Here is a 13,579-nt window from a genome sequence, read left to right as displayed (position 1 = left end):
ACTGCATGTGCCCTCCCATGAAATGTAATGGCAGTAATGTAAGGTCTACAAACATTTTTTCCCCATCCTCTCAATCAACAGTGGGTGAAACTTGGCTGTTTGTGTGCAAGTCTGTGGTTTTGCCTGTATGTTCTTTTTTTAATTTGAATCTGCTGTCATGTTTTCAGAGTTTGAAGTTTGTGCTGTCGCACAAGTGGCGCTCTGAGGCGTATGAAAGCCCCTCTCTTGCTGCCTGGTTGCCTCATATGATGGTGTGAAAGCTCACAGAGCTCAGCAAGAGATAGAGATAGAGAGAGAGATGAAGAGAGCAAGAGAGGGAGAGATAAAGAGGGGGAGAGAAGGGGAGGACTACTTTGGGACTGGAACGCTGCAGGGTTTCTTCCTCTCTGTAGCCGCGCGTCTGAGAGGAGCCGGGATTGCTGGCGCTGATGAAACGGTTTACCTCAGAGGGTGAAGCACCACAAACACATCACTGCTTGTTTACCAGCCTGTCCTGTCCCGTCGTCATTTTTTCTGTGTTTTGTTCGGCAGAGAGAGGGCTTGTTTTCCTCGCCGCAGAAAACTTCTAAGATATGCCTCAGTCTGCCTCTTCATAAAGAGTCCCCCCAGACTTTCCCGATGTAAAAACTCTTCTGTGTGGAAGCGCACACTTTGACCAGCTATCAAATGTGACATGCTCTGACTGCACATCTGTAACCTGTGGCGGAGGAGAACCTGCTGGTGTATCCAGGCTCCCCCAAGTAGCTGTCACCTGTCATGTCTTGCTGGCATCAAAGTTCTGCCAGGAAAAGCACATGTTGATAAAATTTCTGACAGCTCCATTTCTGGCCTTTTTATTTCCCCAAGAGGCACGAGTAGAAAAAAGATGTGTTTGCACATAACCTGTGATTTGCCACAGCTGTTAGATCATTAAAAGTGTGAAGAGGAGTCAGGGGTATGTGTGATGAACTTGGTCCACTTGAGCTCTGTGTGCAAGTATATAGCTTCTCTGACTATATCTTATGGTTTCTTTCGCTTTAGAATAATAACTGTCGTGCTTTTTGAGGCAGAGGTAAAATAATTGAATGGTGCTGGTTTATTCAACAGGTAGTCACCGTCAGTGGGGTTTTCATGTTCTGCATGTTTGTTATTTTGAAGTGAAGTGAAACTCAATCAATCATTCCCTTTCTTTTCTATGCACCTAAGCAGGCCAGTATGTTGATTTGGTGTGATGTGTATACTGTATGTTGTATGTGTGTTTGAAAGCCACACGTTTACTAATGATTTTGAACTATACATACACAGGGCCATGAGAATGGAGATAACAAAGCTTGGGTCAAAGCAGGGTAGGTCTACTTTATGTCTTTCTTTTGTTTGAGGCATACTTTATAAGTATAATCATAGTTACTAGTATAGGTTGTCAAAGGGTAACCGTGTCGGCAGTCTTTTAGTGAAGGCACACAAGGCTCTGGTTTTGTGAATTTATTTCTCCACCACCAAGTGTATAATCCAATGTGAAAAAATTATAAACAAAAAGACTGATATAAACGGAAACAAAAAGATACATATAAACTGTATATGTACAGTCAAAAGTACAATGTAGTACTCTAGGTCACTAAACTGAGGCAGTGCACAGACAACGAACTCACGTTTCTGAAATCTCTAGAGCAGAGCATAAACTAGCTCACAATAAACTCTCTCTAAGAAGTTCTCACCACAGAAGTTCCCCACTACTACTTCGCCAACCCTTTTAACGGTTAGCTGAACTACCCCGAATTTGCCCATACTACCATCGGCTCAAAACACGGGTAAAATCATGTGGTGTGTGAAATGAAATACACATTAAACAGAGTTAAAATGGTACCAACAATCATTTGAACTAAATCAGTCCTTCACAATAATGATGACGGCAGTTATAGATCACATTCACAACTGTAAACCTGTAAAACCACGTTCCTCACGCACCTGCCCAAACCATAAATTCGTCCCAGGACGGGAGCGCACTTCCTCATACAGGAAACAAATGCAATGGCGGCAAGAACTCATCCTAGCTCGTTTGGTGAACAAGCAACCTTGGTACACAGTCTTACATCATTATAGTATTTGTGTAATGACAACAGAATGACAGTGATTTGACAGGGCAATATTTATACAATACAACGGAGATTTTAAACATCGGTAACTTGTGTGTGTAGTGAAAGTTTGTTGCGTCCACCATTAGGACGCGGTGAGGACGCGCTTAAGAATCGTGGCATCACATTGGTATTATAATTAGTAGTAGGCCTAATAGTAGTAGTATTTCATAATCATTAATTGATTTCTTTTTCATTTGTTGTGTGTAATGTCTTTTCTAATGTTTCGTATGTCGCTTTGGACAAAAATGTCTGCTGAATACATTAACCTTAACTTTAACCTTTAAGTGATAGTCTGGTTCAACCTAATCACTTGTTGAAAACTATTTTTAGTATGGCTATATTTGCTTAAATAAAACCTACAACAAGTTGACAATAGAAGCTAAGCTACAAATATCAGTGAAGTCTCAGTGGGTTTATGCTAGTGGGTGAATGCTTCTTTAATGGCCGGTGTGGATTTTTTCAGGGGTGGCAGTGGACTGTTTGGTATTGATAGCATGCCAGACATGCGCAAGAAGAAACACATCCCACTGGTTAGCGATGTGGTAAGTGTTCAGATCTCCAGACTTTGTCATCTGTAACACTCTGATTGACCACTGTAGACATGACCTCTGTTTCTGTACCCCCTATTTAAAGTACTGAAATTAATTTATCTGCCACTCTCTTGAATGCAACCATCCACCCTGGTCAGGCTATGGTAAGTTTGTACTCAATTGGCCCCTGCCCTGGTTTCCAATTCCTCACTGGTTGTGGGAACACAGTTCCAGCTCTATATTAAGTGGCAGGAAGAGTTTACAAGTAGCTGTGGTATAATACTGTTTGAACTAACAGTATTATGCTAGTGTCGTACAAATACATGGACATGAACAACCTCGGGTTTGAGCTCCGACTGAAACCTAGGCCATTCAAACAATATTACTCCACCAAATATTTGTCTTGTACGGTATTTTATGTTTTCAGTTAGCATGGTCACATAATGTTCTGACATGTATTTGTAGTCTACTTGCAGCCTACTTAATATAAGAATGGGACCAGTATTTCTCCCCTCTCCATACCTCCATAACGGACATTATTTAACCATTTGTTTTCTCCTGCACTCCTGTTACGTTGAAGCTACCACTTACATAGACACATAGATATAAAATGTAGCATAACAAATATAGCTTCTAGCTCAGCTGGTTGTTTGGTGTTATTCTCTCCTTCTACCTTAACTACCATCTTAGTAGTAGTATTCTGGAATTTAGAGAAGAGGTTAGCATCGCAGCTAGTGCTAACACTAACACTATTTTTCTTCTCATCTGTTCCGTTCCTCCCCCCCCCCCCCCCCCTCTGGACGGGTTTTACCCTGCCTCACTGGCCTGAGTTATTAACCCATTAACCCCCTCATTAAACTTTCAGGTTTGGGTTCACAGCGGGATGGGTGTCTATGGGATAATGGGTTGTCAAGATTATTGAGACATTATTGATTTTAAGAAACATCATTATTTTGTTAAGCTTTACATTAAGGTACCATTAACATTAAAACATATTAAGACTAGACTGCTTGATATTACAGAACTCTTTTTTTTTTATTCTGTTGTCCATGTTTTGTAATGAATTCATGGGAGTTTAGATCCTAGATATCAAGTATAATTGATCAGTTGCAACAAAGCATGAACTTCACTATTTACTAATAATTATGCTTGAGTTATGCTCACATTAATTAATGAAAGATAATTAAGGTTACCTTAATATAAAGTATTTATTTATTAATTTACTTATTGACTCACATGGTCCTATAAATGAAATGAATAAGACTGATAATATTGCTAATGCGGTTGTCTTAATGACCTCTGTGATGTGCAGTCTCTGGTGCAGGCCAGGAAGGCTGGAATCGCCTCCGCCATGGCCTCCCGCTCCTCCATCAAGGATGAAGACCTGGTGAGTGCTCTTTTGTGTTTGATACAAAACACCTTAGATAGTCTGGTATTACGGTTAGACCAAAGCTTGGAATTCATAGCTCATAATTAAATCAATTACATAATTACAATCCTTTGTTTGTCACATTCTCCCTCTTTATCCTCCTTCTGTCTGTCCTTTTCATTGTCTGTCTGCCTGTCTCTCTCTCTATCTCTGCCTGTTTTTCTGTATGTCTTCTTCTCTCTCCATCTCAATCATTCCCTCCTACAATCCCCTTGTTCTCTCCCCTATATCTCCCCTTCTCTGTGTGTATGTGTGTCTTCTGTCTTGATTTGCGTTGTTGATATGTGTTTTCACTCGACATCTCTGCCTGTCCACTCTTGCAGAAGAGCCATGTGTATAAGAAGACCCTGCAGGCTCTGATCTACCCCATCTCCTGCACCACGCCGCACAACTTTGAGGTGTGGACTGCCACCACGCCCACCTACTGCTACGAGTGCGAGGGCCTGCTGTGGGGCATCGCCCGCCAGGGCATGCGCTGCTCCGAGTGCGGGGTCAAATGTCACGAGAAGTGCCAGGAGCTGCTCAATGCCGACTGCTTACAGCGTGAGTACAGTGGGGAGAGTCAGGTTGGGGGGGGGGACAGGAAGGTAGCGAGGGAGAAATTGTTTGAAGGAGAGCGATGGAGAGAGAGGTAGGGGGAACATATAAAGATGGAGATATAGAGAGACATACAGGGAGAGAGAGTGAAGGAAGAGAGATGGAGAATATAAACATGACAAGGTGGTTTAGAAGACATTACTTCAAGTTAAGATCTAGGGCAGAACCAAAGCTTTGTCAGTAGTGCTCCTGAACAAAGCCATCTACTGTACACGAATATAGGGAAAGCTGCAAGCTGAATGTAGAAAGCCGACCTGACTTGAGCTGAAATGGGGAGGGGGAGACTGACTAATGTATCACAGGAGAAACATGTAGACGGGGAGATGGAGAGGGAGGTAAAAGAAGAAGGGAAAAGCATGCAGAATGGCTAGACGGAGAGAGAGAGAGGTTAGAGGGATAGATAGTGGTTTCATTGCTCGTTAATGGGGCACTTGTCCTTCATTTAAATGCTACCCTCAAGGGCTGTGGTCGACCTAGGACCGCCGTCCATCAAGGTGCTTTACCTTCGTCTCTAAAAGGGGGAACCTGCTCATTGTTGCTGGCTCTCTCTGTGAATGTCTGAGTCCCAGCACACTACTAGCCGGGTCTGGGCCTGAACCTGGGCCAGACTAGGGCCGATCGGATCCAGGATACTATCTGGGCACTGTCCTCGGCCCTGCTCAGTCTGCAGAGCTGAATTATCCAAATGGAAATCTCCCACCAGCTTTAGCTGAGAATGACAGGTCCATTAGCCATCAGAAATATGATTTAACAGGAACCTTCGGAGAAGACGTCCAGTCTCTCACTGTTTTCTGAAACCCACAGACTGTGGCTTTGTGTAATAAACCCACCTGTCATGTCTGTCAGAGTTTGTTTACCGAGTTCGAGCTGCTTCTTAATTACTTTTGATGTAGCCATCCAGAGATCGTGATTTATATTTTATTCATGATGTTTGTGATTGATGTTGCGTTACATAATGTTTTCCATAACAATACGCTAACCTTCACTGTCAGCTGTGTTTACGTCTCTGGATAAATGCGGATGAATTAATGTAAAGGTTTTTTTATTTATGACATCTAATTTGGGTATCCTTTTATTATACCTTTTTGCAGCTTACTTGGCTGCCCTTTCACTTTATGAATTAATGGTGTGAATATTATTGCAGTGAAATAGGACATTCAGTTTTTGAATCTGGGAGTGTAAAATCAATAACATGACTGGTAATTTGCTAATGTAGTCATAATTCTACTCACATTTGGATGGTTTTTGGATGGTCTTTAAATTGACATGTGGCTACTTGATGTGTACTATGTGAACTACGTGTAAACTTGTGTGTGTGCTGAGCAGGCGCTGCGGAGAAGAGCTCCAAGCACGGGGCCGAAGATCGCACCCAGAACATCATAATGGCTATGAAGGACCGCATGAAGATCCGCGAGAGGAACAAGCCGGAGATCTTCGACCTGATCCGCGACGTCTTCATAGTCAGTAAGTCCATCCATGGCCAGCAGATGAAGGGCATCAAGCAGAGCGTGCTGGACGGGACGTCGAAGTGGTCGGCCAAGATCACCATAACAGGTACAATCTGTGCCCTGCACTGGTTATACACTCTAATATCAATGTACTTTTTCTTTCTTTCTTACTTTCTTTCTTATTTATTATTTGTCATTAGGTTCTCATTTTTGTTTTCCCAACATATTTCTTACCTGCATGCTTACATGTGTACTTACATACTAATGCTCTCTCTCATAAACAATGCACTTCATCATCAGACTCTCCTCTCTTCTGATGGTCCTTTTCTCCCCTGCAGTTGTGTGTGCCCAGGGACTGCAGGCCAAAGACAAGACGGGCTCCAGTGACCCCTACGTCACTGTGCAGGTGGGCAAGACCAAGAAGAGGACCAAGACCATCTATGGCAACCTCAACCCCGTCTGGGAGGAGAAGTACCACTTGTGAGTCCCACCACACAATACAGAACATCATACGCATCATCCTTTAGGGAGGACATTCTAGGATAATGCCAAGGAGAACATTCTAGAACAGATTTCTGTTGGAATTGAAGTACATCTGTTTAGATCAGAATGTACTGCCACTGTACTCCAGGCATGTTGAGGTCATTTACAGCAGTTATAAATGATACAAATTGGATTTCCATGGTTTTCCCTGTTGGCTAGCTCAGTTTGCAAAATAATGACCTTCAGTTTTGCCAATGTAGTGTTGGAAAGGAATGCTCACACAAACACAAACACACACACACACACACACACACACACACACACACACACACACACACACACACAGACTGTACACTGACTCATAATGTAGAGATAGATTGTAGTATCAGTTACTGAGTACATCAGCATGTCAGAACCACAAAAGTGCCTGAATCAAGCCCCGGACTCCTGGGGATTCAAATATCTGGTCCTACTTCAGCCCTGATCTGGCCCTGATCTGGCCCTGATCTGGCGATGTACAGTGTCTGTGCCAGAGTCGTCAACCCTCTAGACAGGCTCATTGATGCCCGATGTCTCTCCCTCTGGTATATCTGACAGCGAGTGCCATAACTCTTCGGACCGCATCAAGGTGCGCGTGTGGGACGAAGACGATGACATCAAATCACGCGTGAAGCAGCGTCTGAAGAGGGAGTCCGATGACTTCCTGGGCCAGAGCATCATCGAGGTGCGCACCCTCAGCGGAGAGATGGACGTCTGGTACAACCTGGGTGAGTAATTAATGACCTACACTGGCTGTCTGTGTGTGTGTGTGTGTGTGTGTGTGTGTGTGTGTGTTTGTGTTTGTGTTTATGTTTATGTTTACGTTTATGTTTATGTATGTGCATGTGCATGTGCATGTACGCTTTTGTGTTTTTGTCTGTGTCTCAGTGTGTGCCTGTCTTTTAAACAGTTTTCAATGATTGTGTGTTTGTGTGTGTGTGTGTGTGTGTGTGTGTGTGTGTGTGTGTGTAAGTTACAGTAAGTATCTTTGTGTGCATCCTAATTTACTGGCTGGTCTGTAAGTGGACTCTTGACCTACTCCTTTGTGCCTTCAGCAATGTCTAGCCCTTTCTTCTGCTGTCTTTTGTGTTTTGGTCTTTAGAGCATTTGTTTGTATTATTATATGTGTGTGTTTATCTGTATTTTTGTGTGTGTGTGTGTGTGTGTGTGTGTGTGTGTCGGAGGGGGTGGGGTAGTTATTCTTTGTCAGTGGTTGTTTTTAAGGGTTTTCCCTCAACCCAGAAAGAGCTGACATTTGTCCAAGACACGCAACTGTCAGCTCTGCTGTGCATTCTTGCACACAGCTGGAAGAGTGGACCAGGCTGCATGTACTGTTACTCAATTATAGTCCTCACAATTCACCGGCACAATCTTCATTTATATCACTTTAGCCCTCACAGAGGCTACGAATGAATAACTAATAGAGACCTGGGATTTCTACTACTGAAGCCCACAGATGTATTGGAAAAATTTTCCCTCTCTCTCTCTCTTTTTATGTGCGAGAACCGCCTTGCCTCTTTCTCTGTCCCCAGTGCTTTGCACAGCTCATGAGGCACAGATTTCATTAGGGCATAAATGTCTTTTACTATTGCATTTTCTTTTCTTTTGTTAAATCAGCGTGTCCTCTAGTAACCTTGGCCAATGCGAGTCGCCCGCTTCCTCCTCACCTCAACCTCATTTCACTGCTTTTCTGAGCCAAAGCCCCCCCCCCCCCCCCGCCCTGTAGCTACATCAAAGAAGCCCCAGAACCCTCCTTCTTGGCCATGAGTTCAGAAAAAAGGAGCACATTTGAATGTTGGGAATATTAAAAAGGGACAGTTTCTCTGCTGAGGATAATTTAGTGGGGTGAGTGCTAGCCAGGTCTGCAGGAGCCTACGCTCAGCTCAGTCTTCCTGAGAGGTGCTGCCTCTGGGGCAGTCCTGGCGCTGATCCGATCTGACCCAGTCTGATCCAGCGGGAACATTTATGGCAACCTGAACTCTGGCTCAGAGGTGTCGTACTACTGCAGTACAGCTTCACAATACATTTGGACTGAGATGGCCATGTCAGAACATTCTTGTTGCACAACAAATTGGACAATGAAATACTCCTGAAGTTCTCATTAGTTTGCTAGTGATACTAATTAGTTAGTACTAATGCTATAAGCAGTTCATTGGTAATTAATTAACAGTGGTTACTAATTTTATCATATTATAGTTAGCAGAAATATTTTGTAATAAACATGGCCGTGCCCCATGCTGTTCAGTCCTGTTCCATGTCTATGCATTGGGACACAGGAAATATCACCCCCTCCAAATCTCTTATTTTCACATGTGACAAATGTGAAGTGCCTTCTAATCTATTCCACTCGAGCTGTTGGATGTCTCTCTTTTGTAAATGCAGGATGCCTTCCGGTGTTCCCCATCTCCGAATGTGAGTTGTCTCACTTATAAATGTGCCCCACAAATCCCCCCTTTTTAAAATGCGACATGCTGGAGTGAGGGCGGTATGGGGGGGGGGGGGACTCCTAAGCTATTCTGCTCCAAATGTTAGATGCCCGCGTTTTTACAAATGTGGGAAGCCTCCCCATCTGTCCTGCTCTAAATGTGGGGTGCCTCCATAAGATGCCCCCACTGTCTTTGCGCGGCGCTGAAGACTCCATTACTCATGTGCCCTGGGGCTTCGGGTGCTCTTCTTCTCGGCCAATTACCTCGCCGCGAAACGTTACGGAAGCCTTGGGGGGCCTCTTGGCGTTCTCTGAAGACGGAGGAGACTGTCTGCTCCCCTTCCAGGCCCTGCAGCTCTTAACTGTGGCAGTCAGCCTCCTTCACCCCCCCTCCCCCCCCAACACACAAACCCCTTCTATATTATTTTCAGCCTCCACCATTACCATCAGTAACATGTTCACGAGGAGTGGATGTCAGTCGCCTGGCTGCTTCACTAAATTTATGAATGTAGATTTTTTTTTTTCTGTCTTCCTTTTTATTTTCCAATAATGTGGATGGTAGATTACACCACTATCAGTGGCTTCTTACACAGCCTCCCTGATCTCTCTCTCCCTCTCTCTCTCTCTCTCTCTCTCTCCCTCTCTCTCTCTCCCTCCCTCTCTCTCTCTCTCGCCCTTCCCCCCCAAATTTCCTTCTCCTCCTTTCCTCTGTGATTATAATGTAGCAGTAGTCGGAAATCGACTGCTCTGTCGACACGTACAAATTACCCTAATAATGTGGCTGTCAGGAGACATTGCCATGCTGAGATAAACGTGCTGTCTTTAGAGGAAAAGACTGTGTCGAATGTTTTTCAAAGAAAAACAAACAGAAAATACCTCAAAGGAAAAATATCTATGCTTGCCTCCTGTACACTGCCAACATTAAAATCAGTAATGGTTTCACACAACTGTGTGGACTCCACTACTTTGTTTATTTTTTGTATGATAGAACTTGGCAACGATCCCGTAACTTTAGTAGTTGGTTTGCCTTGTGTCTTTCGGACTAGAGACTTTTTCACAGTTTGACTTGACTTTGTATCAGTATTATTTATTTAGAGAAAGCAGCTTTCTTTTTCTATGTACAAAATGCTATATAAATGTCAGTAACAGTGTTGTGACCCAGATGTGTGTCTCTCTCTCTGTGTGTGTGTGTGTGTGTGTGTGTGTGTGTGTGTGTGTGTGTGTGTGTCCACAGAGAAAAGGACGGATAAGTCAGCGGTGTCGGGGGCCATACGGCTCCAGATTAGTGTTGAGATCAAAGGAGAGGAGAAGGTGGCTCCATACCATGTCCAGTACACCTGTTTACACGAGGTGAGATTTACCCACCACCTACCCCCCCCGGTCCTATCTGTCTCTCTTTCTCTCTCTCCCTCACACACACACACACACACACACACACACACACACACACACACACACACACACACACACACACACACAAGCTGCTTCTGTATGTGTGGTGGGTCCCCTTCACCACCTCTGGTACAACTCATGGTCTCTCAACATATGTCCCAAATAAAGTGAGACAGCTTAACTACATCCAGTATACTCGTCCTCATGTGAGGGGATGGGGTATGACCAATATGCACATACCAATGGTAATCCAGTAGTTCACACTTATGAATTGCAGTTCTGTTGCTTTTCCTTGGATGATTAACGAAGACGCCATTTGAATGTGTACCTTCAAGGCTCATTCAATTGATAACACCTGTGTACTAGTGCAGAAAACACCATTTCTTTCATTTCAGAGGGGAGTCTCTGCCCCAGAAGCTTTGTCATCACTACAAAATAATGTGTAACACCTCTCTCTCTCCTTCTCTCTCTCTCTCTCTCTCTCTCTCTCTCTCTCTTTCTCTCTCTTTTCAGAACCTCTTCCATCACATGACGGATGTTCTGGGCCAGGGTGTGGTGAGGATTCCCGATGCCCGTGGTGACGACGCCTGGAAGGTTTACTTTGACGACGTGGCGCAGGATGTCGTGGATGAGTTTGCTATGCGCTACGGCATCGAGTCCATCTACCAGGCCATGACGTGAGTGTTCATTGTGATGTGAAACTAACAAGAGTGTAGCTGCTCTCCTGTCTGGACTCACTTTTGTTCAAATGGGGAACATAACGGTGTCCACAACCACAGACCTGAAGTTCAGTCAGGAAAGTTGACACACTGTGACCTCCCTTGTGCATTTCAGGGAGCAATTCCAGTTGACTCCTTCAATGCTTTCTCATGAAAAGACCCAGTAGTTTCCTTTCACCCAGCTGTTGCGCTTTCACCACATCCTGTCCTTGAATTGTATTATCCACCTGTCAACAGAACCATTTGGACAGTATATGTAGAACTCGTGATATACATTATATGCTTACACCTCTATACGTCTCCTCTTAGTATGACACCCGTCGCTATATTTCACTCGTCGTCATTACGGTTGGGGAAGGGGTTAAGGAAAGCCCTTCCCATGGCAGCAGTTCCAGACTAAAAGGGGAGCAGAGGCTGGGCAGAAGATGGCCACTGGGAGCCATTTTGTAGCTGGCTGGCCTTGAGACGGATGGCCTCGGAGTGGGAGCTGTCACGGCGCGGGTGTCAGCCTGACACGGAGGTGCCCATTAAGCCGTGGCATCACTCACGGAAAGCACACTTGCGTGGCTATAACTCAGTGCCAACGAGCCGATCGACACATCCATCCAATTACTAAGGGATGACGGGGGGAGAGACAGACTCCCCCTTCCCCCAATGATACATGCGTTATGCCGCACAGCATCTCAAAAACTCCCCTGTGGCCTGCAGAGATTTCACCTCATCTAGGTGTGTAATAAACAAAGTATTTTATTTGGTTGCGCTAAGGGTTCTTTGTAATGGCATGGTTCATTTGTGCTCTGTCATTGGTTTTGAACTGGTGGTGGTCCTTAGAATTGAATACAAAATACTGGAGTGTTGATGTTATTTTCTTAAATGAGTTAGTACATCTGACAGAGTGGTTATTTCTCAAACCCTGCCCTACACTTTCTATAGACTTTGTACTCATTTTCATAGCCTTCTTTTTACTTGAATAGGGAATGTTTTTGAGAGATATATATTCTCCACACTCTGGGAAGAATTAGAAACTGTACTAATAATATAAATAATCATATATATTTATAAGTAAACGCTCTACTCACTACTGTGTGCCACTCATAGGCAGGGTGTATGGCAAGGAGTCTTTGGAGGGTTTAGGTTCCATGTGGCTAAGTTTTGACCACCAAACGGGCTTCTCCCAGACCTCATCAGGTCTTCCTATCAGTCTTCCTCAGTCTTCTCTTTCGCATCCCTCGTCATGAAACAATGTGTTAAAAGTCTTAAAGACCAGTCAAACACGCAGCAGTGAGCTGAGGCTCCATCTTCAGTCATGGCCGAGGGTGGCATTCTCGACCGGGGAAGATGCCTGTCCCGAGAAAATCCTGAGTATAGTGAGCCCAAACTCATCCTTTATCGATACGGATTGCATTCTGTTAGCTACACGAAACCCATGACTCATTCACACAGTCTAACACACCTTTTACAAGCAGAAACAATCTATTTCATGAAAAGTTTTGACTTTGATTGCACTTCAGAAAACAATGATCCAAAGGTATCCTCCAGTCCTCTTGTCACTGTCCTTCTCTATATCCTGTGGTGTAACATTTTTTATATCAACATAGAAACCATTTCTGCAGAATTTGTTCCTTGTGTTACTGATTAGAGAGAGGAACTGTACACCAAAATGTATGTTGCATTTATAAGAGCAAACTTTCTAAACTTCCACAGGGTATAAAGAAACCGTATCTCAACTAAGTGCTAATTTGTAAACCACAAAAATGATCCCACATAGCTCGTTGCACTGAAAATCCTCTAAAAGCCTCTGTTTTCTCTCTTCTCCTCTCTGTGTAGGCACTTCGCCTGTCTCTCCTCTAAGTACATGTGCCCTGGTGTGCCCGCGGTCATGAGCACCCTACTGGCCAACATCAACGCCTTCTACGCCCACACCACTGCCTCAACCAATGTCTCGGCCAGTGACCGCTTTTCTGCGTCTAACTTTGGGGTACGACAGCCATGTTGTTTTTTCGTTAATGTCTCTTCTCTTCCTTTTGTCTCACTCTCTGTCGTTGTTGCTGGTTCTGTAAGGCTAGGGTTAAAACGATCTGCTCTCTTCTCTCTTTCCCTCTCACTTTATCTATCTTTAGATTTGTTTTGTTTTGTTCTTCTCCTTTCTTCTTCTTTCTGTCTTTCTCTCTGTTTTCGCAAGCTATATTACTGTGAACTAGTGCTAGATTCGGTGGGTCGGTTTTGCCAAGACGCTCTAGCTCCAGTGGAAAGCTCCTCTGAAATCACACAGCTCAGTCTTCTCCTCTGGGAGATGCTCAGGCAAGATCACTGCAGATTTTAACCATATGACTTAGCAAAGTGTTGAAACTATTGCCTCACACAGGAGAGCCATTGCTGCGGGCACAGACACTGGAAGACGCA

General features: G+C 44.2%; 1 protein-coding gene across 2 annotated transcripts in view; it reads left to right on the top strand.

Moving 5' to 3' along the window:
* The window catches only part of unc13bb (unc-13 homolog Bb (C. elegans)), a 97,148-nt gene that overhangs the window by 59,042 nt on the left and 24,527 nt on the right, over positions 1-13,579 (top strand). For both annotated transcript variants that reach the window (XM_042709326.1, XM_031577627.2), the window contains 11 exons: positions 1,285-1,325; positions 2,578-2,656; positions 2,803-2,808; positions 3,957-4,031; positions 4,397-4,616; positions 5,997-6,224; positions 6,457-6,598; positions 7,199-7,368; positions 10,300-10,415; positions 10,971-11,134; positions 13,004-13,154. In XM_042709326.1, coding sequence (XP_042565260.1) covers positions 1,285-1,325; positions 2,578-2,656; positions 2,803-2,808; positions 3,957-4,031; positions 4,397-4,616; positions 5,997-6,224; positions 6,457-6,598; positions 7,199-7,368; positions 10,300-10,415; positions 10,971-11,134; positions 13,004-13,154 — 1,392 coding nt within the window. The remainder of the gene's footprint in view (positions 1-1,284; positions 1,326-2,577; positions 2,657-2,802; positions 2,809-3,956; positions 4,032-4,396; positions 4,617-5,996; positions 6,225-6,456; positions 6,599-7,198; positions 7,369-10,299; positions 10,416-10,970; positions 11,135-13,003; positions 13,155-13,579) is intronic.

Source organism: Clupea harengus, chromosome 12, assembly GCF_900700415.2.
Source record: "Clupea harengus chromosome 12, Ch_v2.0.2, whole genome shotgun sequence".
NCBI lineage: Eukaryota > Metazoa > Chordata > Actinopteri > Clupeiformes > Clupeidae > Clupea > Clupea harengus.
Note: the sequence above shows the minus strand (reverse complement) of the source record. Positions and strands in the feature narration are given on the sequence as shown.